Source organism: Salvelinus sp. IW2-2015, linkage group LG4q.2 (genome assembly GCF_002910315.2).
Source record: "Salvelinus sp. IW2-2015 linkage group LG4q.2, ASM291031v2, whole genome shotgun sequence".
Taxonomy (NCBI): Eukaryota; Metazoa; Chordata; class Actinopteri; order Salmoniformes; family Salmonidae; genus Salvelinus; species Salvelinus sp. IW2-2015.
Genome location: NC_036843.1, coordinates 24,225,958 through 24,252,068, shown reverse-complemented (window position 1 = coordinate 24,252,068; position 26,111 = coordinate 24,225,958). Strand labels below are relative to the sequence as shown.

The 26,111-nt window shown below is 43.4% G+C and overlaps 1 protein-coding gene across 3 annotated transcripts; it reads right to left on the bottom strand.

The window, feature by feature from the left end:
• Positions 1 to 5,793: 5,793 nt before the first annotated feature.
• Positions 5,794 to 24,157, bottom strand: LOC111963491 (synaptosomal-associated protein 23). Of its 3 annotated transcripts, none has more exons than XM_023986967.2 (8): positions 24,083 to 24,157; positions 15,303 to 15,417; positions 11,206 to 11,247; positions 9,681 to 9,729; positions 9,385 to 9,502; positions 6,741 to 6,914; positions 6,312 to 6,456; positions 5,794 to 5,952 (listed from the first exon to the last, which is right to left on the bottom strand). In XM_023986967.2, exons 2-8 carry the CDS (start codon positions 15,357 to 15,359, stop codon positions 5,890 to 5,892), a joined length of 648 nt encoding a protein of 215 aa, XP_023842735.1. In that variant the 5' UTR covers positions 15,360 to 15,417; positions 24,083 to 24,157; the 3' UTR covers positions 5,794 to 5,889. The 3 variants fall into 3 exon arrangements, with proteins under 3 accessions (XP_023842735.1, XP_023842734.1, XP_023842736.1); XM_023986966.2 differs by having other exon boundaries at positions 24,026 to 24,150; XM_023986968.2 differs by lacking the exon at positions 24,083 to 24,157 and adding an exon at positions 23,759 to 23,830.
• Between the last annotated feature and the right edge of the window lie 1,954 nt (positions 24,158 to 26,111).

Genomic DNA, 26,111 nt, shown 5'->3' with positions numbered 1-26,111 from the left:
GGTTTGTGTGTGCCTTCACTCTGTCTTCCTCCTCCCTGGGCCTGCTGTTTCAACATAGCCTGTCTGTCTCCCTGCCTGTCTGCCGCTTTTCTCGCACTCTTTACCCTTTGTAGTGTGTGAAACTACACAATGTCTTACGGGAACCTGCACAATGTTAATACATTATTTTAATATTGTAAAAAATGCAGTATTTTCCAACACTGCCCCAGCCAGGTGCAAATTTGGGGGGAACACAACAAATAAACAGCTTTGCATGTGTGGCTCCTTACCACAATCAATCAGTATGGCAAAAATATTCTCTGCTCAGAGGACCTTAGAAGAGAGAGAAGCTAGTGTGGAAGGACCGTCTTCCACCTTGGAAGATGAAGAATTTTCCAAATATTTTACTTTTATTTAACTAAGTCAGTTAAAGAACAAATTCGTATTTTCAATGACGGCCTAGGAACAGTGGGTTAACTGCCTTGTTCAGGGGCAGAACGACAGATTTTTACCTTTTTAGCTCGGTGATTCGATCTTGCAACCTTTCAGTTACTAGCTCAATGCTCTAACCACTTGGCTACCTGCCACGTACGAGGATCATGTCTATGTCAATTTGGAGTCTGACAGTGAGTTGGAAGAAGAGGTTGAGWTTGACCCTCAGCCAGCCCCAGGACCAGCCCGTCAGCAGCCAGCCCCAGAACCAGCCCGTCAGCAGCCTGCATTGTGAAATTGAATGGTCTTCTTGCCCAAGGAATGAGCCACCCCGGCATTAGCTGCCAATGTAATAAGGATGGCAGTTACTCATGTGCAGGACATAGAGTCTTCTTTTGAACTGTTCTTCCCARACACCATCCTGAAAATCATTCTGGACTGCACTAACTTGGAGGGGAGGTATGTTTTGGGAGAGAGATGGAAGGAGATGGACCAAACTCATTTACATGCATACTTTGGGGTTCTTATCCTTGCTGGTGTTTTCAGATCCAATAGAGAATCCACAAAATCCCCGTGGGATGCAGAAACTGGCAGAGAACTTTTCCATGCAACAATGTCTCTGGAAAACTTCCACATTATTTCCAGGATTATCCGCTTCAATACCCAAGACACCAGACCAGCTCGGCGGCAGAGAGACAAGCTAGCTGCATTCAGGTCAGTGTAGAGAGACAAGCTAGCTGCACTCAGGTCAGTGTAGAGAGACAAGCTAGCTGCCACTCAGGTCAGTGCAGAGACAAGCTAGCGCACTCAGGTCAGTGTAGAGAGACAAGCTAGCTGCACTCAGATCAGTGCAGAGAGAACAAGCAGCTGCCACCAGGTCAGTGCAGAGAGACAAGCTAGCTGCACTCAGGTCAGTGTAGAGAGAGAAGCGAGCTGCAATCAGGTCAGCGTGGGACAAGTGGGTGGACCGCCTTCCCCTGTTTCACAACCCTGGGCCCAGCGTTACTGTTGATGAGCAGCTTATGCCATTTAGGGGCCGCTGCCCCTTCAGGCAGTACATACAGTCTAAACCTAAAATATGGAAACTAGATCTGGGCTGCCTGTGATGCTGCTTCATCATATGTGTGGAACTTGCAAGTGTATACGTGGAAGCCAGAGATGAAGGAGCCCCTGAGAAGAACCAAGGGATGCGGGTTGTCCTGGACGTGACACTGGGACTCCGTGGTCACATCACATGCAAAAACTTTTTTTACTTCACACAAGCTGGGACAGGAGCTCCTCAAGAGGAAGCTGACGATGGTAGGAACAGTATGAAAAAACAAGCCAGAGCTCCCACCTCAGCTGTTGAATACACGGAACAGGCCTATCAATTCCTCTAAGTTTGTGTTCTCGGCCAACACGTCCCTAGTGTCCAACGTGCCAAAGAAAGGCAAAAATGTGGTMCTCATGAGTACGCTGCATAGGGATGGGARAATCTGTGGCCAGGAACATAAAAAAACAAATCATAATGGATTACAACGCCACAAAAGGAGGGGTGGACAATTTAGACAAGCTTGTGACTGGCTACAGCTGCTAAATAAAAACCTTGGCCACTTGTGAYATTCTCCAACATCTTGGACATCTCAACGTACAACGTGTTTGTCATCTGGATGGCGTTGTACCCAGATTGGAACAGAGGGAAGCTCTAGAGGAGACAGCTCTTTCCCAAGGAGCTTGGCAAGGCATTGGTGAGACCTCAAATCCAGAGGAGGAAACATATCCCAAGGACCCCAGCTTCTGCAGCATTAGGAGGATTCAGGAGGAGGATGCTGGTGCCCCATCCGCCTGACCCACAGAACCAACAACTCCAATACCGGAAGTAAGTGTGAGTGATGTTGTTGTGTCTGACTCTCCTACCTTGGCCTGCTGTAACTATATATGTGAGATGTTAGTAAAATTCCTGAACTTAATGTTTTCTTCATTATAGATTGCAGCCAGTAGCAACAAGAAGTGCTGCGATGTGTGTGGACGCAAGGAGGACAGGAAGACACAGTACACATACATCAAGTGCAAGATATACATTTGCACCACACACAGTAAAACTCTGTCCCTCTTGGTGTGTAGACCGGCCTTAATGTGTTCGATGGGGCTCATTTATCATTTGCATAAAATACTGTATGTAAAATGTGTCCTTCCAATTTGTTCAGTTCAAAGCAATAAACATCAATAGTGATGAAAACCTTGTTTCATTTATATTTATTCAAGATAAACAKGATTTATTCCACCCATGTCTTGATTATAATKGATAYGTTTACAAAAATCACATTTTAATTAAAAAAACAAATGCTGCTTTTATTGATAAATGTGATCTAGCAGAGGTAAATAGCAAATATTAACCATGTATGGTCTATATTGATTGTAATTTATATAAGTTAACATCTAAGTATTACGTATTTTTACGTAAATTGTTATGGCTGTATTATTTTAAAAACCCAATAATGTTCTGGGTCCATCAGACCCACAGTCATTAGGTGAATAACAATAACCACCACACAAGGATTAATATGGTGCTAAAGTGATGTTCTCACACGTTCAACCTAGACCAACTTGGCCTACCCGATTCATCCTTTACTTTGGACTGCAGTTATATGATTGATTCCTTCTATCACACTTTGGTTTCATTCAAAACACCTTGAATTACAGGTAGATAATGAGACAAAATACATTTTGTCAGTCAAAGTCCAGGATATAATTGTSGGCCAATCAAATCTAGACTGSTTTTCCAAAACCCACACAGTATGAAAATTCAAAATGGAAGAATGTGTCAAAATGAATGTAAAGAAATACAAGAAATGTTGAAGAACGGCAGAGACGTGCCATGAAACCATAAAAAATGTAATTTGAAAAAAGACCCTCAGAGTATTTGTTTCTCATCTCAATGACCATGGTCATAGTTCATTCTTAAGATATTTTAAAAAGGGAACCCGTTCTCAAATATTCTCTTTTACTTCACCCAAATGCAGTGCAACACTGTCTGAGTAGTTTGTTTCCCCCTTTGCTTTAGGGCAGGTATACCCCCTTAACCCCAACCACTGTGTGCAGTGAAACACTCACTGCACACAGTAGTTGTCAATTCCATTTCAATTCAGTAAAACATTTTCAGTTCTTCGTGAAATGCGTTTGAACCAAAACCTGCTGCACATCCTTCCTGTATACCTCCAGCCGTTACTTTCCCCCTCTCACATGAAGCCACATACGAAGCTAACCACAGTTCTGACGTCCCAGTCCTCTGTGTGTGCAGTGGGTAATAGCATTTTCTACTCTCTACTAGCTATGTAAAATTACACCGAAAATATGTAATACATTTTGAGAGGTGAACTTGAAAATAAACTCAACTATAGGTTTATATCTTCCCCACAGGCAACTACCCCCCCCCCCCGGAGTGCAGCGCCCCTGGGGCGATACGTTAAGTGCCTTGCTCAAGGGCACAACTTTTATTAAATGCTCAACAAGGATTTACTGAACATTTACTGAATTATACAAATAAGTTTAATATTAAAAGATTGAAATAAAAAGGCACTTCTATGATGTTAAACAATCATCCAGACAGAGCAAGCGGTTTTCCTCAACATATTCTTAACTGAAAAAGATGCAGTTGATGAATTACAGTTGGTAACCATGAGTGTTATTTCACTCCGGTGTTGAAGCAACAGACTCTAGACAGAAGTATAACGTAGCTAGCATAACAATCTAAATTAGTCCAAATGTCACTTTGGTTAATATCCAGCCTTAGAYAATCAGTTTCTTTCAGTCTGAACCAGCACATACCTGAATGCAGAAGAACATTTTCACATAGTTTTTCTTACAAATATTTAATGAAGAAACAGATGGGACATTTCTGGATGAATAAGAGGATATATTGAATCATAGCGTGGAAGATCCACCATAGAGATCGAAATTAAAAAGTMATTGCCGATTGAACCGACATACGCAGTGTTTACCGTAAATGCAGTCTCAGCAAACGCGGGAAAATTGCCTTTAGAATGTCAATTACGCTATAGTGCAGTTCTTCGACGCTACGGATTGAATCCATGCCTAAATTACTGACAGGCAGAAGAGCTGTTTTGGGGACCAGGCTGTTACAACACAGCCACTGGAATCTTTCCAAGACAAAAGGCACTTAGTCCTCTCAGGTGAAAACATGGCAGTTCAAATAGAAAGGAGTGAAATAACAGAGGGGAAGTACAGCATTTGATCCATTGGAGGCAGAGATGTAGCCTGGTCCCAGATCTGTTTGTATTCTTGACAACTCCATTGCTCATTCAYTGTCAAGCCAATGAGGGTCAAGGGCAGAGATTCCATCCAAACCACGGTAGATTTTTTTTTAAATGTCAAGCGCACTGCTTGACATTTAAAAAAATAAAAAATCATGTTCGATTCAACCGACATCTGCAGCGAACACGAAAACATTGCCTTTAAATGTGCATAGCTGACAAAGCATGGTCGAATTGAATYCCAGCCAAAGAGTTGGCATGATAGCACAAACAGACTGGCACCCAGGCTAGCAGAGGTAAATCTAACAAGATCTTTGGTTAATGATTAGTTTTTACTCTAAGGAAAACATGTTTAATGTAATAGTATGTTTTCCTCATTCGGTGTGTTATAGCTGGACCCCAGGCCATACAAACCCATTCAAGAAGTTTGTTAAGTGTAAAACAGATATTAGATCGTTCAAACATTATTTCAATTCAAAGGGTATAGGTCCTAACTTTATTCACAAGTCACTTCTGCTTTATAAGAATAATTAAATAAGCACATTTCAAACAATAACAATAATTACAAATGCCATGATATGAAGAGCTGTTGTCTCATAACTTTTCCCTGCATATGCCTGAGGTGTATACAGCTGCTGTGACACCCCATGACCACCAGGGGGCAACAGACGGTGAGAATCTGATGTTCCAGGTCATATTTTTCGGCAGCCACACTGCACATATATTAGGGGAGGACAGCTCAAAATAATGGCTGGAATGGAGTGGATGGAATGGCATCAAGCACATTGAACCCATGTGTTTGACACKATCCCATTACTATGAGCCGTCCTCCTCTCAGCAGCCTCCACTGCTTATCAGGGCCTGAATGAATATATAACCCATCTTACATCAGCCCTCCTACTCAGAGGCTTTCTGAATACGGGCACAGATCTCACAACGCCTGGAAAAGTGATTCACTGCGTCACATATTTGGGAAGGGACCCAGGCAAGGACTTTGAACTAGTCATAAAAAGGTAGAATAAGAGAGAGTTGCGTGAGCATATTTACATCATTACAGAAAAGGCACGTGTGGTAGGTGCTGATTCATGGGTTTTGTCCTGGTTGATTTACTTTGTTCTCAAGGAGAGAGAGTGTGTGTGTGTGTGTGTGTGTGTGTGTGTGTACATGAGAGCTGAGGCAGAGATTCAAGGTGGATGATTTCAAAATCAGGAGCAGGTAGGTAGGTCTACTTGATGAGCTTATTGGCTCGCTGGTTGGCTTCATCGATACGTGCTTTGTTTACGTCCGCCTGAGGGAGAGAGACAGTACACACACACACCAGGTGAGCGGTGGATCAATATCTACATTACTCTTTCTTAGTGAAACAGAAGGCCGTCTGACAGTACAGCCCTATGTTAGGCATCCTCATGGTACACAAGACAAATATACTGTACCACACCCCAGAAAAAGCTAGCGGAGGTGTATGAAGAGGAAAAACTCAACTGTAGAAAACAATCTCTGCACCTTTAATATGCAGAACTTCTGGTCACAAAGACCTTCGTCAGAGCATACTGGTGGTATAAGCCCCACAACATGGTATCATAACCCCTAAGGAGTGTGAGGCAGTGTATGGATGGAGAACACAGCCCAGCCATGACGACAACCCACCTTTTCTGTGATGCGGTCGATGTGTTTGTTCTGCTTGTCTAGCTCAGCGCCCATGTCACTGGCCATGTTCTTCAGGTTCCCTATGATGCTGCCCACCTGATCCAGGTTCTCCTCCATCTCATCCTCCCGAGCATCGTTGGTAATCCTGGGGGAGTTAAGGGGCCACATGACCGCACATATCTACTATTCTCAGTGTCAAAACACAATCATGAGACTATTTGCACTTGCTTGATAGCCCTAACCCTATGGTGTTTTCAGGTCTGAAGGGTCTGGAGAAGTAGAAGCAATGTTGTGGAGATTCCACCACATTCCCTCCACCTTACCGATCTTCACACATTTAAAAAAAGGGCAAAGGGAGCAAAAGCAAGTTGGATCAAGCTGATAGTTACAAACTAGGTGTGTATTATACGGTTGACTGGCTTCACCCACCTCTTKATGTAGGGTCCAGAGCCCCCCATGGGCTGCTGCTGGTTGGCTTGTCCGTTATGGACGCCTGAGGGTTGCCTGGACACCACCGAGCCACCCCCTCCCTCTCCTGTACTGCTACCATCACCTGTTCCCCAGGTACGCTTGTACTTAGAGTCATGCTCTATGGACGTCACCCTGAGGGAGAATCAAGTCAGTCCGTCAATCAACGGATCATTAGTCAGTCCATCATTCAAATCAGTCCATCAAACAAATCATTCATTCAAGTCAGTCCGTCAATCAGGGGACAACTTCAGGGGAAGAGAAGTTCTACCGGTGCCACGTAGCAAACAAATGCACAATCATCGCATAACGGGCAAGGCCATTAAGATTAAGGGTATCATTCTAAAAAAAATAAGGGTGTATTTGTGTGTCTATGCTATGTAGGAAAAACAAGGACAGCAGAACACAGGAGTAATATTAGGACYCTTCATCAGAAACCCTGTGGCTGAGCACTTCCTGGAGGCTCATCACATCAGCTCTATGAGATACATTGGTATCGRACATGTTAAGACTCCTAGGGGGGGGGGGGGTACTAATAAACTATTACTGAGAAGAGAATTGTATTGGTTTCACCGTTTGTCCACACCGTCTCTTAAAGGTCTGAACCAAGTTTCTTACATGAACATGTTACGTTGATTTGACTTGCCACACATGAAATCAACCAAAAGTGTTAAATCTAAATATTTTATATGTGAGATTCTTCAAAGTAGCCACCCTTTACCTTGACATTCTCTCAACCAGCTTCATGAGGTAGTCTTTTTTAATGCGTTTGAGCCAATCAGTTGTGTTGTGACAAGGTATACAGAAGATAAAAAGACCAAGTCCATATTATGGCAAGAACAGCTCAAACAAACAAAGAGAAACGACAGTACTTCATTACTTTAAGTCATGAAGTTCAGTCAATCCAGGAAAATGTCAAGAACTTTTGAATGTTTCTTTAAGTGCAGTCGCAAAAACATCAAGCGCTATGATAAAACTGGCTCTCATGAGGACTGCCACAGGAAAGGAAGACCCAGAGTTACCTCTGCTGCAGAGGATAAGTTCATTAGAGTTACCAGCCCCAGAAATTGCAGGCCAAATAAATGCTTTAGAGTTCAAGTAAYAGACACATCTCAACAACTGTTCAGAGTAGACTATGTGAATCAGGTTCTGTGAACTACTGCAAAGAAACCACTACTAAAGGACACCAATAAGAAGAAACTTGCTTGGGCCAAGAAACATAAGCAATGGACATTAGACCGGTGGAAATCTGTCCTTTGGTCTGATGATTCCAAATTTGAGATTTTTGGTTCCAACCACCGTGTCTTTGTTAGACTCACAGTAGGTGAACGGATGATCTCTGCATGTGTGGTTCCCACTATGAAGCATGGAGGTGGTGGTGTGATGGTGCTTTGCTGGTGACACTGTCAGTGATTTATTTATAATTCAAGGCACACTTAACCAGCACGGCTACCACAGCATTCTGCAGCGATACGCCATCCCATCTGGTTTGCGCTTAGTGGGACTATCATTTGTTTTTTAACAGGACAATGACCCAAACACACCTCCAGGCTGTGTAAGGGATATTTGACCAAGAAGGAGAGTGATGGAGTGCTGCATCAGATGACCTGGCCTCCACAATCACCCGTCCTCAACCCAATTGWGATGGTTTGGGATGAGTTGGAGCACAGAGTGAAGGAAACGCAGCCAACAAGTGCTCAGTATATGTGGGAACTCCTTCAAGACTGTTGTAAAAGCATTCCAGTTGATGCTGGTTGAGAGRATGCCAAGAGTGTGCAAAGCTGTCATCAAGGCAAAGGGTGGCTACCTTGAAAAATCTYAAATATATTTTGATTTGCTTAAYACTTTTTTGGTTACTACATGACTCCATATGTGTTATTTCATAGTTTGATGTCTTCACTATTATTCTACAATGTAGAAAATAGTAAAAATAAACACTAGAATGAGTAGGTGTGCCCATCATTTTCACTGGTCCTGTATATATGTACTACTACATGTGCCCATCATTGCTAAATTATTAGATACACAAGTTGTACATGTGCCCAATTTGTAAGTCGCTCTGGATAAGAGCGTCTGCTAAATGACTTAAATGTAAATGTAAATGTTGTTTTTGAAATAGGTCACTATAATTCTATCTAGTGCCACCTGCAAGTAATGGTCAATATTCCAACATAATATTTTTTTACTGTTGCCTAGGTTAACTCGGATCCATCTGTATGTATATAATCTTAATGACCACACACACCTCCGTGATGGATTATGATTGACTGCGCGCCAAAGTGAATTGAATTGTTTCCACACCCACCATGTGTGTAATGGYCATGTGAGGTGAAATGTGTATATTTTGGGATGTGAGCACGTCTTTTTGACCTCATGATTTGTTTGGGATAGAAAAAGGTTGTCACTAAARCGGTAAATTGGAAGCATAAACAGAGCGCGGGGCCATCTTGTTCTTTACAAGTTAGAAATGTAAACATGCTAAGAAACAGAATCAACATTACAAGAACAGCACAGTGTCACATGACTCATTTCCAGAAGTGAGAGAGAAAGAAACTGATGTGCTACGCTTGTGTTATAGTTTGGTGGTAAGAGGGGTGTCCAGTACCTGTCACAGGGGCAGACACAGAGGCCACAGCACTTGGACAGGTCAGTCAGGTTCTTCTCAGCCTTCCTCATGTCCTGGTTGATCTGGTCCATACCCTCCTCTGTACGTCTCAGTTGCTCTGTCATGCAACCAGGACAAAACAGCAAAGACACATGTCAGGGAAATGAAACACTAAAACCATATTAATTCATTAATTTAACCTAAGTTAAAAAACTGGCTTTAACAATAAGATCTTCGGGGAGAAAAAAAAGATGGCGTTCCTAAGAGCTGGTACTCTGTAGTGAACTCAGACTCACCCCCCTGTTGGTCCAGCATGTCGATGGTGTTGACACCAGTCTCCCTGGTCTGAACACAGGACAAGCACCACATTAGGAATTCAAAGACCACAGTTCAGCTAACTTCAGCAACACAGAAATATGCTGAAGAAAAATATAAAACGCAACATGTAAAGTGTTGGTCCCATGAGCTGAAATAAAACATCCCAGACCTTTTCCATACACACAAAAAACACTTCTCAAAAATGTTGTGCATAAATTTGTTTATATCCCTGTTAGTGAGGATTTCTCCTTTGCCAAGATAATCCATTCACCTGACAGGCATATCAAGAAGCTGATTGAACAGCATGATCATTACACAGGTGCACCTTGTGCTGGGGACAAGAAAAGGCCACWAAAATGTGCRGTTGTCTCMMACCACAATGCCASAAATCYCAAGTTGRGGGAGYGTGCAAATTGGCATGCTGACTGCAGGAATGTCCACCAGAGCTGTTGCCAGTGAATTTCTCTACCATAAGCCACCACCACCCTCATTTTAGAGAATTTGCCTTGTACGTCCAACCAGCCTCACAACCACGTGTAACCATGCCAGCCCAGGAACTCCACATCCGGCTTCTTCACCTGCGGGATCATCTGAGACCAGCCACCCAGACAGCTGATGAAACTGTGGGTTTGCACAACCCAAGAATTTCTGCACAAACTGTCAGAAACCATCTCAGAGAAGCTCATCTGCGTGCTCGTCATCCTCACCAGGGTCTTGACCTGAATGCAGTTTGGTGTCGTAACCAACTTCACAGGGGACAAAGACTCAACTTCAATGGCCACTGGCACGCTGGAGAAGTGTGCTCTTCATGGATGAATCCCGGTTTCAACTGTACCGGACAGATGACAGACAGCGTGCATGGCGTAGTTTGGGTGAGCGGTTTGCTGATGTCAACGTTGTGAACAGAGAACCCCACCGCCACCATGGGGCAATGTATGGGCAGGCATAAGCTACGGACAACAAACAATTGCATTTTATCGACAGCAATTTGAATGCACAGAGATACCGTGACGAGGCCCAGTGTTGTGCCGTTCCTCCGCCACCATCACCTCATGTTCCAGAATGAAAATGCATGGCTCCATATCGCAAGGATCTGTACACAATTCCTGGAAGCTGAAAATGTGGCAGTTCTTCCATGGTATGCATACTCACCAGACATGTCACCCATTGAGTATGTTTGGGATGTGCTGGATCGTCGTACAGCCATTGAAGAGYGGGACAACATTCCACAGGCCCCTTTCAACAGCTTGATCCCGCTGCAGACCAGATACTGACTGGTTCTGATCCACGCCCCTACCTTTCATGCATTTGTATTCCCAGTCATGTGAAATCCATAGCTTAGGGCTTAATTAATTAATTTAAATTGACTGATTTCCTTACATGAAGTAACTCCGTGAAATCTTTGACATTTTTATAATATTTCTGTTCAGTGTACTTCTTCTGTATGTAATGACAAAGGGCTTGTGTTGGGCTAGACTGTCAGAGCAATAACGTTTGTCTCACCTCCTCGGCCATCTGTAGCATCCGCCTGGTGCAATCCAAGGACTGTAGAGGACAAAACACACACAATAAGGTCTTATTGTAAGGTACCGGTAGGTAATAGGCTCAGCCAGAAGAGCACTGCCTGGTTCCTCTCTAGGCTGCTTCCTCTCTAGGCTGCTTCCTCTCTAGGCTGCTTCCTCTCTAGGCTGCTTCCTCTCTAGGCTGCTTCCTAGGTTCCTGCTTTTCTAGAGTTTTTCCCTAACCACTGTGCTTCTACATCTGCATTGTTTGCAGGCTGTGTTAAGAACTTTGTGACAACTGTTGATGTAAAAAAGGGCTTTATAAAATACATTTGATTGATAGCGCAATAGTGTAGCCTGTAGAACATGACAGCTGAACAGACAAATGATAGACACCTTACAGAGTCCTTGTTTTGATTGAGTCTTTCAGGGGTACAGACATACAGGAAAAAAGGCTCTAGACTAGAGCCTAGGTAATATGAAAGGCTTCTTGGGTAGTACTCAATTCCCAGGACAGGCACAAAGCCTATCGTGAATTGTCCTAATTTTAAAACCTGTTCGGWGAGCCCGACACATGGTTCTCTATTTAACAGGCCCACAGAGACTCAGATCTTAAGTAGTTGACATATGGCTGAACTGTGCCTGGTCAGGTAGATTAACCATCTCCCACACAGCAGCAGCACAGTCCCACACAACAGCAGCACCAGGTCACATGACAACGTTATGATGGAATGCAGTCAGTGCAGGCGAGTCAGGTGAGACGCCCTATTAATAACATGACTGTGAAAGGCGTAGCCTACAGCAGAGAAGTTAGAGGGGGAAATTATTATTTGGGACATGACGACTTAAATCAGCATGAACTGTTATACCATATCACCTCAACATAGAGTTGAACATGATTAACCCCCTCTGACACAATTCTAAGCCTGCTTCGTGTCTGAACCATTCATATCGAGATCTCTCTGTGTGTGTGTAGGGTTCCTCTAAGGATCTTTTAAGGTGGTTCTGATTATTGAGGGGGTGTCCCAGAGGGGGGCGCTGTGCACCCGTTTGGGTTTAACACCTGTAACTGACTTTTCCTCAAATCTAGAGCCTTAAATGATAATCACTGTTTGCTTTTTTATTTAAGTGAAAATTCATTAATTGAATTAATATTTTCCACCGCTTTTCCTAGAATTACACTAGTAATACAATTTTTCAAATGGTCAACCGAACAGGGACCATGAGAGCCAGGCAAGAGTAATTCACAGTGAGTGTGTCACCAGGTCTGGAATTTCATGATTTTAGGTGCAAGGCCATTTGGGCTCCAAGAGATGCCCAATCCGCCAGGGCACCAAGGCCATTAACCAAAATAGACCATTAAGTTGATTCGAAAAACAAAAATAACAACCAAAACAAACAGCAATTGAATCATCGCATGCTAGGAATATGGTACTGTTAACAGTTGATGTTACTCTTCAATAACACGTTGTCCTTAAGTCTTTTTGCCACAACTTTGAAAGTATGCTTGGGGTCATTGTCCATTTGGAAGACCCATTTGGCGACCAGCTTTAACTTCCTGACTGATGTCTTGAGATGTTGCTTCAAAATATCCAACATTTTCCTACCTCATGATGCCATCTATTTTGTKAAGTGCACCAGTCCCTCCTGCAGCAAAGCACCCCMACAACATGATGCTGCCACCSCCGTGCTTGGGATGGTGTTCTTCAGATTGAAAGCCTCCTTTTTCCTCCAAACATAACGATGGTCATTATGGCCAAACAGTTCTATTTTTGTTTCATCAGACCAGAGGACATTTCTCCAAAAAGTACGATCTTTATCCCCATGTGCAGTTGCAAACCGTAGTCTGGCTTTTTTATGGCGGTTTTAGAGCAGTGGCTTCTTCCTTGCTGAGCAGCCTTTCAGGTTATGTCGATAAAGGACTCGTTTTACTGTGGATATAGATACTTTTGTACCCGTTTCTCAAGCATCTTCACAAGGTCCTTTGCTGTTCTTCTGGATTGATTTGCACTTTTCGCACCAAAGTACGTTCATCTCTAGGAGACAGAACGCCTCTGAGCGGTATGATGGCTGTGTGGTCCATGGTGTTTATACTTGCGTACTATTGTTTGTACAGATGAACGTGGTACCTTCAGTCATTTGGAAATTGCTCCCAAGGATGAACCAGACTTGTGGAGGTCTACAATTTTTTTTCTGATGTCTTTGCTGATTTCCCCATGTGTCAAGCAAAGAGGCACTGAGTTCGAAGGTAGGCTTGAAATACATCCACAGGTACACCTCCATTGACTCAAATGCTGTCAATTAGCCTATCAGAGCTTCTAAAGCAATGCATAATTTTCTGGAATTTTGTGAAAATAAAGTGAAATAATCTGTCTGTAAACAATTGTTGGAAAAATTACTTGTGTCATGCAAAAGTAGATGTCCTAACGACTTGCCAAAACTATAGTTTGTTAACAAGAATTTGTGGAGCAGTTGAAAAACGAGTTTTAATGACTCCAACCTAAGTGTATGTAAACTTCCGACTTCAACTGTATATACAGTGCATTCATAAGTATTCTGACCCCTTGACTTCTTCCACATTTTGTTAAGTTACAGACTTAATCTAAAATGATTAAATTACCCCCACCCCCATCATCAATCTACACCCAATACCCCATAATGACAAAGCAAAAACAGTAAAAAGTTATAAATAAAAAATACATTTTTTCTTTACATGAATTATTCAGACCCTTTACGCTGTACTTTGTTGAAGCACCTTTGGCAGTGACCCTACTTGGGCATGACGCTACAAGCTTGGCACACCTGTATTTGGGGAGTTTCTCCCATTCTTCTCTGCAGATTCTCTCAAGCTCTGTCAGGTTGGATGGGGAGCGTCGCTGCACAGCTATTTTCATGTCTCTCAAGAGATGTTTGATCGGGTTCAAGTCCGGGCCACTCAAGGACATTRAGACTTGTCTTGGAGCCACTCTTACGTTGTCTTGGCTGTGTGCTTAGGGTCGTTGTCCTGTTGGAAGGTGAACCTTAGCCCCAGTCTGAGGTCCTGAGCGCTCTGGAGCAGGCTTTCATCAAGGATCTCTGTACTTTGCTCCGTTCATCTTCTCAATCCTGACTAGTCTCCCCAGAGCATGATGCTGCCACCACCATGCTTCACTGTAGGCATGGTGCCCGTTTTCCTCCAGATGTGACGCTTGGCATTCAGGCCAAAGAGTTCAATCTTGGTTTCATCAGACCAGATAATCTTGTTTCTCATGGTCTGAGAGTCCTTTAGGTGCCTTTTGGCAAACTTCAAGCGGGCTGTCATGTGCCTTTTACTGAAGAGTGGCTTCGGTCTGRCCACTCTACCATWAAGGCCTGATTKGTGGAKTGCTGCAGAGATGGTTGTCCTTCTGAAAGGTTCTCCCATCTCCACAGAGGAACTCTAGAGCTCTGTCAGAGTGACCATCRGGTTTTTGGTCACCTTCCTGAYCAAGGSCCTTCTCCACCAATTGCTCAGTTTGGCTGGGCGAACAGTTCTAGGAAGTMTATCAATATTTTAAGTTAAACGTTCTCATCGGTTGCATCAGCCTCATTAATTTTTTATGTACAGTCGTATGAATTTGGGTTCTATCACCCTACAACTGTCCCAGAGTCTGTTTGGAATATTTCTCACACAGAACGACAAGCCACAAGGTGGCACAGTGCCYCTCAGATTATTTGGGGAGAACCCTGGTGTGTTGTACATTAAGCAGGTTACTATGACAGTTTATCCCATGCCATGTTGGACTAAACCCAGTACATAGGTATCAGTCGGTCAGTCAGGCAGCAAGGAGAGAGAGAGAGAGACAGACAAACAGGTAGGTAAGAGATAAAGATAAATCAAAATGGCAGAGGACCACACTATTACTATTAACAGAACACTAACTTAGATCTGAATAAATTAGTTTCTTAGATGTAGCTTAGGTGTGCTCAGTCAGCAAAGAGTAAGAGTTTTTCCCCCGTCGATGTGTTACTGCTTCTCTATAGGAGTTGACACAGGAGCTAAGCTAATACTGCCKCATAACACTACCCCCATTCCCAGCATTCCTATAGTGTCTCCATGGATACGGGTGGCAGCTGTACCTCATCGGTCACTTGGTTGGCCCTCATGGTGATCTCTTCCGCTGACATATCCGCCATTTTACTGCTGTCGAAGTTGGAGGCTCGTCCTGTCACACCAAGCTCTACACTCTGAGGCCTGGGGGAGAGGGGTGGCCAGATAGAGGGACAGAGAGAGAAGGGTTCATAAGTTAATGTTTCAAGAACACAGATATCCATTTGAGCATGTCTGAAAGGTACCATTGAACTTTGCAGACAGAATCAACATACTATGTAACTTTACAAAAAACAATGGTTAAACTTTGGTCTCAACAAAGGGGAAAAAAGATTGCTTTCCTGGCAGCCCAGAGGGGTCTTTGGGGTTTGAATGTTGTGTGGAAAAGGAAATAAAAAAAGTTGACCGACAGATAGACAAATGAGCAGCATCTTTCTGTGCCTACAGACAGCAGTAGGCTAGTTCCTTGTCAGTACCATTATGGCTTGGTGTCATTAAGCAGACAGCACGCTTACAATGAGGAGGCTGGTGATAAGGAGAGGCTGATAGAGAAATGAGGATGTGTTTGAAACATCRTTAACATGCCAGTCAGGAACACACAGCACTGAATGATGAAACGCTTGGTGTGGACAAGCTGCACCAGATTCTCTACCATGACAGAGTGTTTTTAGACACGTTTCAGTGTGTCCAATATCTAAACTAGCATACGGCTTAGAATGTAGTGATGGTGGCAAACAATTATACAGTTAGGCTACATAAATCGGGATATTATTTTTTACGGTATATAGTTGTCAAAGTCGCAATATTAATATTATTTCTCCAGTTGGCTTTACCTGCACCAAAACTCCAGTATTTTTCCTTCATARCTTGTTCTCCATCTCCTTTTTAAACAAGGAGACAATTTGTTTTCAACAMTTATTTCCACACTGATCAAAAGTCATTTTCTCATGTCTCTCTCTAGTCCCTCTGCAGTAGACATATGGTGAGCAATACGTTTGGAACATCRTATCGCAATAAACTCACAGTATTGAATATTTCAGTTGTGTATATTGTTTAATTTGATTAAATTATTTTATTTCAAGTAATCATCTCTATAGAGCTGCTGCCTATGCTGTCTGACAAAAGTCACTATTTTAGTAGTTCAAAGTATACTAAACAAAATATAAAATGCAACAATTTTAAAGATTGATGTCCTTATATGAATTGTACATTCAATTGAAAGAAATGTATTAGGTCCTAATCTATGGATTACACATGACTGGGAAGSGCTGCAGCCATGGGTGGTCCTGGGAAGATATAGGCCCAGCCACTTGGCAACTTGGCCTACCCACTGGGGAGCCAAACCCACAAAGGGGCTTTAAAAACAGACAGAATGCTGTTTAATCTGSTTCTTGATATGCCACGCCTGCCGGGTGGATGGATTATCTTGGCAAAGGAGAAATGCTCACTAACAGGGATGTAATTTGTTTTGTTGAGAAATAATGTGTGTAAGGAAAAGTTCTGGGATCTTTTGTTTCAGCTCATGAAACATGGGACCAACACTTTACATGTTGCGTTTATATTTTTGTTCAGTATAATTGAACTGAGGTCTGTCAATTAGTATTATCAAAAACAAAAACTGGCATTTCGGTTAATCGCTCAGCACTAGTTGACCTCTACATGGAGTACATTTAAGAAATATGTTCTGTTCAAGGTTGATGTGTGAAATGCTGATGAGCTCTTCCATGGAAGACTGCYGCAACAAACATGTTTTTATTACAAGCTGTTTGACTAAGTGAAAACTWCTCTACCAATGAATGTACAATTGCATGGAAAGCTTTGAAACAAGTGGCAATCTGAACTCAAGATAGCCCTAACACACAAGCCTACTTGACTTTCATTCAATAGAAACTTTAAAACAAGAAAGCAAAGTCAGTTATCAACATAACATTGTACCAGAGGTGGACTGACTGTTTGTACTAACAGCCATAGCATAGATGTAGCCTAGGCCTATCAAGGGTCAGGTTGAAGTTCAGGACCTAGGGCTCGGTTGACAAGTACAGTACCTGAATCATAACCATAAGCAAACAAGAAAATGCTCCTCCAAAAGCGGCGCTCCTAGTGGCCGGGGACTTTAATGCAGGCAAATCCGTTTTACCTCATTTCTACCAGCATGTCCACATGTGCAACCAGAGGGGGGGGGGGGGGGGGGGGGGGGGGGACTACAACAACAAAAAATAAACTCTAGACCACCTTTACTCCACACACAGAGACGCACACAAAGCTCTCTCTCACCCACCATTTGGCAAATTACCATAATTCTATCCTCCCGATTCCAGCTTACAAGCAAAAACTAAAGCAGGATGTACCAGTGACTCGCAAAATACGGAAGTGGTCAGATGACACGGATGCTACACTACAGGACTGTTTTGCTAGCACAGACTAGAATATGTTCCGGGATTCATCCAACGGCATTGAGGAGTATACCACCTTCATCAATAAGTGCAATGACAACGTCGTAACCCACAGTGACCGTCCCAACCAGAAGCCATGTATTACAGGCAACATCCGCACCAAGCTAAAGGCTAAAGCTGCCGCTTTCACGGAGCGGGACACCAATCTGGACGCTTATAAGAAATCCTGCTATGCCCACAGACGAACCATCAAAACAGGCAATATAGGACTAAGGTTTAATCCGACTACACCAGCTCTGACGCTCGTCGGATGTGGCAGGGTTTGCAAGCTATTTTGGACTACAAAAAGGAAACCCAGCCGGGAGATACCCAGTGACGTGAGCCTACCAAATGGCCTAATGCCTTTTGTGCTCGCGTTGAGGTAAGCAACACTGAAGCATGCATGAGAGCACCAGCTGTTCCGGTCAACTGTGTGATCAGCTACAGAGAGCGTGATGTGAGCAAGACATTTAAACAGGTCAACATTCACAAGGCCGCAGGGCCAGACGGACTACCAGGACGTGTGCTCAGAGGAAGTATGGACCAACAGGCAAGTGTCTCCACTGACGTTTTTAGCAGATGACCATAGTCCCTGTGCCCAGGAAAGCAAAGGTAACCTGCCTAAATGCCTACCTCCCTGTAGCACTCATGTCAGTAGCCATGAAGTGCTTTGAAAAGCTGGTCATGGCTCACATCAACACCATTATCCCAGAAACCATAGACATTCCAATTCGCATACCGCCCCAACAGATCCACTGATAATGCAATCTCAATCGCACTCAACATTGCCTTTTCCCACCTGGACAATAGGAACACCTATGTGAGAATGCTGTTCATTGACTACAGCGCAGCGTTCAACACCATAGTGCCCTCAAAGCGCATCACTAAGCTTAGAACCCTGGGACTAAACACCTCCCTCGGCAACTGGATCCTGGACTTCCTGACGGACCACCCCCAGATGGTAAGGGTTGGGAACAACACATCCGCCACGCTGATCCTCAACAGGGGTGTGTGGTCAGTCCACTCCTGTACTCCCTGTTCACTCACGACTGCAAAGCCAGGCACGACTCCAACACCATCATTAAGTTTGCCGATGACAACAGTGGTAGGCCTGACACTGACAACGACGAGAGCCTATAGGGACGAGGTCAGAGACCTGACCGTGTGGTGCAAGGACAACACCCTCCATGTGATCAAGACAAAGGAGATGATTGTGGACTACAGGAAAAGGAGGACCGAGCACGCCCCCATTCTCATCGACAGGGCTGTAGTGGAGCAGGTTGAAAGCTTCAAGTTCCTTGGCGTCCACATCACCAACAAACTAACATGATCCAAGGAAACCAGACAGTCGTGAAGAGGGCACACAACTTATTCCCCCTCAGGAGACTGAAAAGATTTAGCATTGGTCCTCAGAACTGAATGTATTCAATTGAAATGTGTTTTCCGCATTTAATCCAACCCCTCAATCAGAGAGATGAGGGGGGCTGCCTTATCGACATCCACGTTGTCGGCGCCCGGGGAACAGTGGGTTAACTGCCTTGCTCAGGGGCAGAACGACAGATGTTTTACCTTGTCAGCCTGTATATAGCCTCGCTATTGTTATTTTACTGCTGCTCTTTAATTATTTGGGGGGGGGGGTATTTTTCTTAAAACTGCATTGTTGGTTAAGGGCTTGTAAGTAAGCATTTCCCTGTAAGGTCTACTACTGTTGTATTCGGCGCATGTGACAAATACAATTTGATAATGAAATTGTGTATGGATTTTTGTGTTTTCCAGATACATGGATCAAGAGGGACAACACCTTTACAACCAGTTCCTGGTGTCAGTCCCTGATGGGAAGGCAGACACCGTCATTGTGGCCATCAAGGAGGTGCTGCACATCAAAAAGATACCAACAGAGAAATTGTACGGCCTGGGCACTGATAGGGTTGCAGTGATGACTGGTATGGACAAAGTTTTAGAATGAACATTTACATTTATTTTTTTTATATACAGTATGTCTGGTGATACAAATTATTTTCTTCATCTTCAAACTGGACACAATTGTGATTAGAAGTTGGCCGATTAATTAGGAGCGATTTCAAGTTTTCATAAGAAATCTGTCATTGACATGTTTGGACGCCGATTATGGCCAAACACATTGCACTCCACGAGGAGACTGCATGGCAGGCTGACCACCTGTTACGCGACTGCAGCAACGAGCCAAGGTAAGTTGCTAGCTAGCATTAAACTTATCTTATAAAAAAAAAAATATATATATATATATATATATATAATCTTCACATAAAACAATCTTCACATAATCACTAGTTAACCTAGTAATATGAACCATGTGTAGTTAACTAGCTGGTCCTGCGTTGCATATAATCAATGCGGTGCCTGTTTATTTATCATCGAATCACAGCCTACTTCGCCAAACCGGTGATGCACATTTGTGGCCTGCTGGAGGTCATTTTGCAGGGCTCTGGCAGTGCTCCTCCTTGCACAAAGGCGGAGGTAGCGGTCCTGCTGCTGGGTTGTTGCCCTCCTACGGACTCCTCCACGTCTCCTGATGTACTGGCCTGTCTCCTGGTAGCGCCTCCATGCTCTGGACACTACGCTGCCAGACACAGCAAACCTTCTTGCCACAGCTCGCATTGATGTGCCATCCTGGATGAGCTGCACTACCTGAGCCACTTGTGTGGGTTGTAGACTCCATCTCATGCTACCACTAGAGTGAAAGCACCGCCAGCATTCAAAAGTGACCAAAACATCAGCCAGGAAGCATAGGAACTGAGAAGTGGTCTGTGGTCACCACCTGCAGAACCACTCCTTTATTGGGGGTGTCTTGCTAATTGCCTATAATTTCCACCTGTTGTCTATTCCATTTGCACAACAGCATGTGAAATGTATTGTCAATCAGTGTTGCTTCCTAAGTGGACAGTTTGATATCACAGAAGTGTGATTGACTTGGAGTTACATTGTGTTGTTTAAGTGTTCCCTTTATTTTTTTGAGCAGTGTATATATATATATATATAAAAATCGGCATCGGCTTTTTTTGGTCCTCCAATAAATCGATGGCAGCGTTGAAAAAAMCATAATCGGTCGACCTCTAATAGTGATGTGCCAGAACAGCTAAAATATGCCTTCCCGTGTGTGCTGCCCACCGCCTTGCTCTGGCCTGAAAAGATGCATCAGCCGACGACCCCTATATGGACCCCTTCAAGGAGCACCTGCGGCAGCTCCATAGTCACTGCCAAAAGCCGTAACAAGACAGAAGACTTGAAAACTGCTTCAGCACTTAAAAGTGAAGGTGAGATTATGCATCACATTTCTTCACTTGGCTACTCTGGTCTCATCTTGTTTACCTACTACATCTCAACAAAAAAAAAGTTTTTTTCTGGAAGTAAAGGATGTTCGCTGGCTGTCCCAGCACCTGGCCGTGGCTAATCTTCAGCGAAACCKCAGCGCAATGTTGGCTGAGGAGATGAACTGCTGCGGGCCTCTATGCTTTCTGTACCACGTACAGGTAAGCCTACATGTATTATAGATTACAGACGACTCCAAATTAAATAATGCTATTACTGCTTTCAGTGTCTCAAAACTATATTTGAGTGGGCCACAATGTGGCTTTTAAAACCGGTTTACCACTTTGTTGGCTCTTCTTTAATGTTATACATCTTTTTGTTTTTCATGCATTTCAGGAGTTGGACCAGCTGACGACAATGACAAAGCTGGCCTCGCAGTTTGATGAGTGGGGGCAGCTCTACCCCTGCCTTAGCCAACAGTAATCACACTGACTATACCAGTGTATTTCATTAATTGTGAGAGGACTTCTCTGCAATGAAACAAGAACATTTAAAATGTGAAAGTAGATCCTCTTTGTCCCTCTCCCCTCTTATTATTATTTCCGTTATTACAGATCAAAAACAGACTACAGGGAGAGCATCTAGCCACCTGCATGCAGCACTCAAAAAAAAAAAAAAACTGCGACTCGTCAGTGAAGAGCACTTTTTGCCAGTCCTGTCTGGTCCAGCGACAGTGGGTTTGTGCCCATAGGCAATGTTGTTGCCGGTGATGTCTGGTGAGGACCTGCCTCACAACAGGCCTACAAGCCCTCAGTACAGCCTCTCTCAGTCTATTGCGGACAATAGGAGCACTGATGGAGGGATTGTGAGTTCCTGGTGTAACTCGGGCAGTTGTTGCAATCCTGTACCTGTCCCGCAGGTGTGATGTTCGGACGTACCGATCCTGTGCAGGTGTTGTTACACGTGGTCTGCCACTGCGAGGACGATCAGCTGTCCGTCCTGTAGCGCTGTCTTAGGCGTCTCACAGTACAAACATAGCAATTTATTGCCCTGACCACATCTGCAGTCCTCATGCCTCCTTGCAGCATGCCTAAGGCACGTTCTTGCAGATGAGCAGGGACCCTGGGCATCTTTCTTTTGGTGTTGTTCAGAGGCTGTAGAAAGGCCTCTTTAGTGTCCTACGTTTTCATAACTGTGACCTTAATTGCCTACCGTCTGTAATCTGTTAGTGTCAAAACGACCTTTCCACAGGTGCATGTTCATTAACTGTTTATGGTTCATTGAACAAGCATGGGAAACAGTGTTTAAACCCTTTACAATATAGATCTGTTAAGTTATTTGGAATTTTACAAATTATCTTTGAAAGACAAAATGTCCCCTTTTCAGGATCCTATTTTTTTGCTGAGTTTATTATACAACGAGGTGGGTCTAATCCTGAATGCTGATTGGTTAAAACCGCTTTCCAGCCAGTGGTTTATTCCACAAGTTACCACCGGCTAAATCTATGACTTTAAAATGCCTATTTATTCTGTTCCATATCACTGTCTCATCAGCCCAGCCAAGCAATTTAAACTTGATCTCCACTAATAAAAGCATCAAGACATTATCTTACATTTCTTTTAGATTAACATTTAGTTTTCAATAGCTTAGGTTTGTATAAACTTCAGTCTCTCCGACATTTGCAACACTGTTTCAATTTTCAAATTCCAGTTGTCCCATAGTAATTTACAGTCAGGAAGGAGTCTGGATGAGACAGACAGCGTTTCTCAACCAGTCGAAATCATGAATCAACTGGCATCATTTATGGACATATACAAAAAAATGTAAATCGAAAAATGGCCAAGTCGAAACAAAGTGCAGCTAGTTTGCAGTCTTCCAGCTTGAAGTGATTGTGTTAGCTGTGTTGTTGGATAGCTCCTCTTAACAACAGTGTCCTGATGAGAGCGCACATGTTCTATGCCAGGCGAAATATCGCCTCATTAGCTCATTGTCATGGATGTATCCAAATATAGTACACTATTACACCAGATTAAACAACGACTGGGTCGCGTCTCTGGCAACCGAACCAATAGAACGAACCACCAGTCAGAGTGGGTAGCAACCCTATATTTATGTCGGGACTACATCTTGTGGTAGGATGAAATAGTATGAATAAATTACCCAAAATAACGTTAATGAAAATGGCAATCATTATATGTATAGTGTAACGACCCTGGGTTTATAAGCGCGGAAATCGACTCTGCCGTTCGAGCATGCTTTTGCGGCACAGTCGATAGCGCGCCGGACCTGCTTCGAGACCTGCTCCCTGCTGTTTCATTACACTATGTTGGTAACCCGTTGTATAAACGTGATAACGCCCTCGAAGCCGGTGTTTGGAGGATATGTTGGCAAAGTTTGCCAGGCCTCGACTTCGTCTCGGGCCTAACACCCGTGCCAATATCCTACAAAACACCGGCTTCGAGGGCATTATCACTTCAATACCACACCCCTTCGTGCCTTACTACTTAAATAAATAACCCTTAATATGTGGCTGTGCTGACATTGTTATTGTATGAGTTAGCTACCTAGCTGGATATGCTGGACGTCAGTTGGCAAGAAGTTTACAAGTTCAGTAGCTAGCTAGTTGTATTGTAACAAGAGCGAGCAAGGTTATCGCTGACAGACTAACAACACCCAACCAATGAGTTTCAGCTAGCCTAGATAGCTGGCGAAGTTAAACTAAAATTGGTGGAAAAGTTATTTTGAGAGTAACCTGTAATACATACCTGAGTTCCAATACCTTGAAAACATTGTTAACAAAGTTTACTCGYACTGGGCTAACTTATTTATTTCGCCTGAAGTAAATAAAAAGTTATTCCTGTAAAGTTTTGTGTACTGTTGGCTAGCACAAGGGGCCACTACGCTAGCAGTGGAAGCTAGCAGTCTAGTTCCTCTTCAACACAACTCAGTCGCATAAAACTCCCCGTCATATGATAATTTGACTGATGAACACAAACTGAAAGACGGTTGTCTTCTGAATGACAGCTACTTACTGCTAAGCTTCTCAAATAGAAAACCCTCCTTGGACTCCTCCTTTGGGTTATCTGTACCTGATCTTTGCAATTTCTGAAATTCCTTTAGATGGTGTCGACGAAGCGCATATCCTGTTTCCACAAGTGGAGGAAAGTGATCTTGCGCATGCGTTACTGTAGCCTTCTTTTCACACSGCAGAAGTTGTGGTTGTTTTGACCTTTGATCACAAGTTGATTATATACCAAATAAATGTTATATTTCTGCCAGTTGAACTTAATATGAAACATCAATTTTATAAAAAATAAACACATTTTTACCACTTCTCTCAAAAAAKATATATACTTTTGCGCCCTTATGAACGAAGCCTTAACGCGTTTGCATTTSTATGTCGGAATGCCAAGGAAATAAATGCCTTTTTAATCAAGTTCCTCCCTCTGTTCTTCAAGGGTACATTGATGGAAAAAGTAAGTAAGTGGTGGGCTATCTCATGAATTAATATGATGTATTTAGGTGAGCGGACACCAGCAGGGTGGGCAATTCCAGTCCTCGAGGGCCTGATTTGTGTAACAGTTTTGCCCCAGCTCCAGCTAACACACCTGACTCCAATATTCACCTAATCATGATCGTCAGTTTAGAATGCAATTTCATTAATCAGCTGTGTTTGCTAGGGATGGAGAAGTGTGACACCAATCAGGCCCTCGAGGACTGGAGTTGCCCATCGTGCAGGCTCTCATACCCTATAATTCTGTATCTCTAATTTGTATACAAAAGGTAGACCAGAAAAGCCACATCCTTGATTGGCAGATGAAAAGCCAACTGACATTTACTCCTGAGGTGCTGACTTGTTGCACCCTCGACAACTACTGTGATTATTATTATTTGACCATGCTGGTCATTTATGAACATTTGAACATCTTGGCCATTTTCTGTTATAATCTCCACCCGGCACAGCCAGAAGAGGACTGGCCACCCATCATAGCCTGGTTCTTCTCTAAGTTTCTTCCTAGGTTTTGGCCTTTCTAGGGAGTTTTTCCTAGCCACTGTGCTTCTACACCTGCATTGYTTGCTGTTTGGGGTTTTAGGCTGGGTTTCTGTACAGCACTTTGATATATCAGCTGATGTAAGAAGGGCTATATAAATACATTTGATTTGATTAGAAGCACCTGCTGCTCATCTGTTCTTTACACATGCTGTTTTGGATTAAATAACATTTTACCTACGCACTGAAAAGTCTGTGTTTGTGTAACAGTATAACTTTAAAGCGTCCCCTCGCCCCGACACGGGCGCAAACCAGGGACCTTCTGCACACATCAACAACAGTCGCCCACGAAGCGTCGTTACCCATCGCTCCACAAAAGCCGCGGCCCTTGCAGAGCAAGGGGCAACACTACTTCTAGGTTTCAGAGCAAGTGACGTAACTGATTGAAACGCTATTAGCGCGTATCCGCTAACTAGCTAGCCATTTCACATCCGTTACACTTGCAATCCCTGATCCGGTAAAACTATTAAAAATGTAATAATTAAGTAAGCTTTATGCAACATATTTTTGTGTGAACCCATTACACCTCTTTGTCTKTCTGAAATCTAAGGAAACCCCACCATACATTTTTTCAAAATGTTTCATTTTCTAAGTGGTGGCCGTCATCCTCATTGTTTTTCTTCCAGTCCCACACACTACCCATTTTCAAAGAGCACCGTATACCAAAAATCCCCACGGCCTTATAGATTTTATCCATTTGAGTGCACATTGTTTTTCTCCCTCTAATATTCTTCTCTATATATTTCCCATATTGCCCCTCTTTCTGGAAAATCTATCGCTGGCCTTTGCTTTATTTCAAAACCTGCACATTTTATTTACTGTAGTGGCGCAGTGGACTAAAACACTGCATCGGTGCAAGAGGCGTCACAGTACCTGGTTCAAATCCAGGCTGCATCACATTTGGTTGTGATTGGGAGTCCYGTAGGGCGGTGCACAGTTGGCCGGGGTAGGCCGTCATTGTAAATAAGAGTTTGTTCTTAACTGACTTGCCTAGTTAAATAAAAACCCAATTACTGTTGSCTACTTACCTACATAGCCCATTAGAGGGTGCTAAATGACCTTATAAC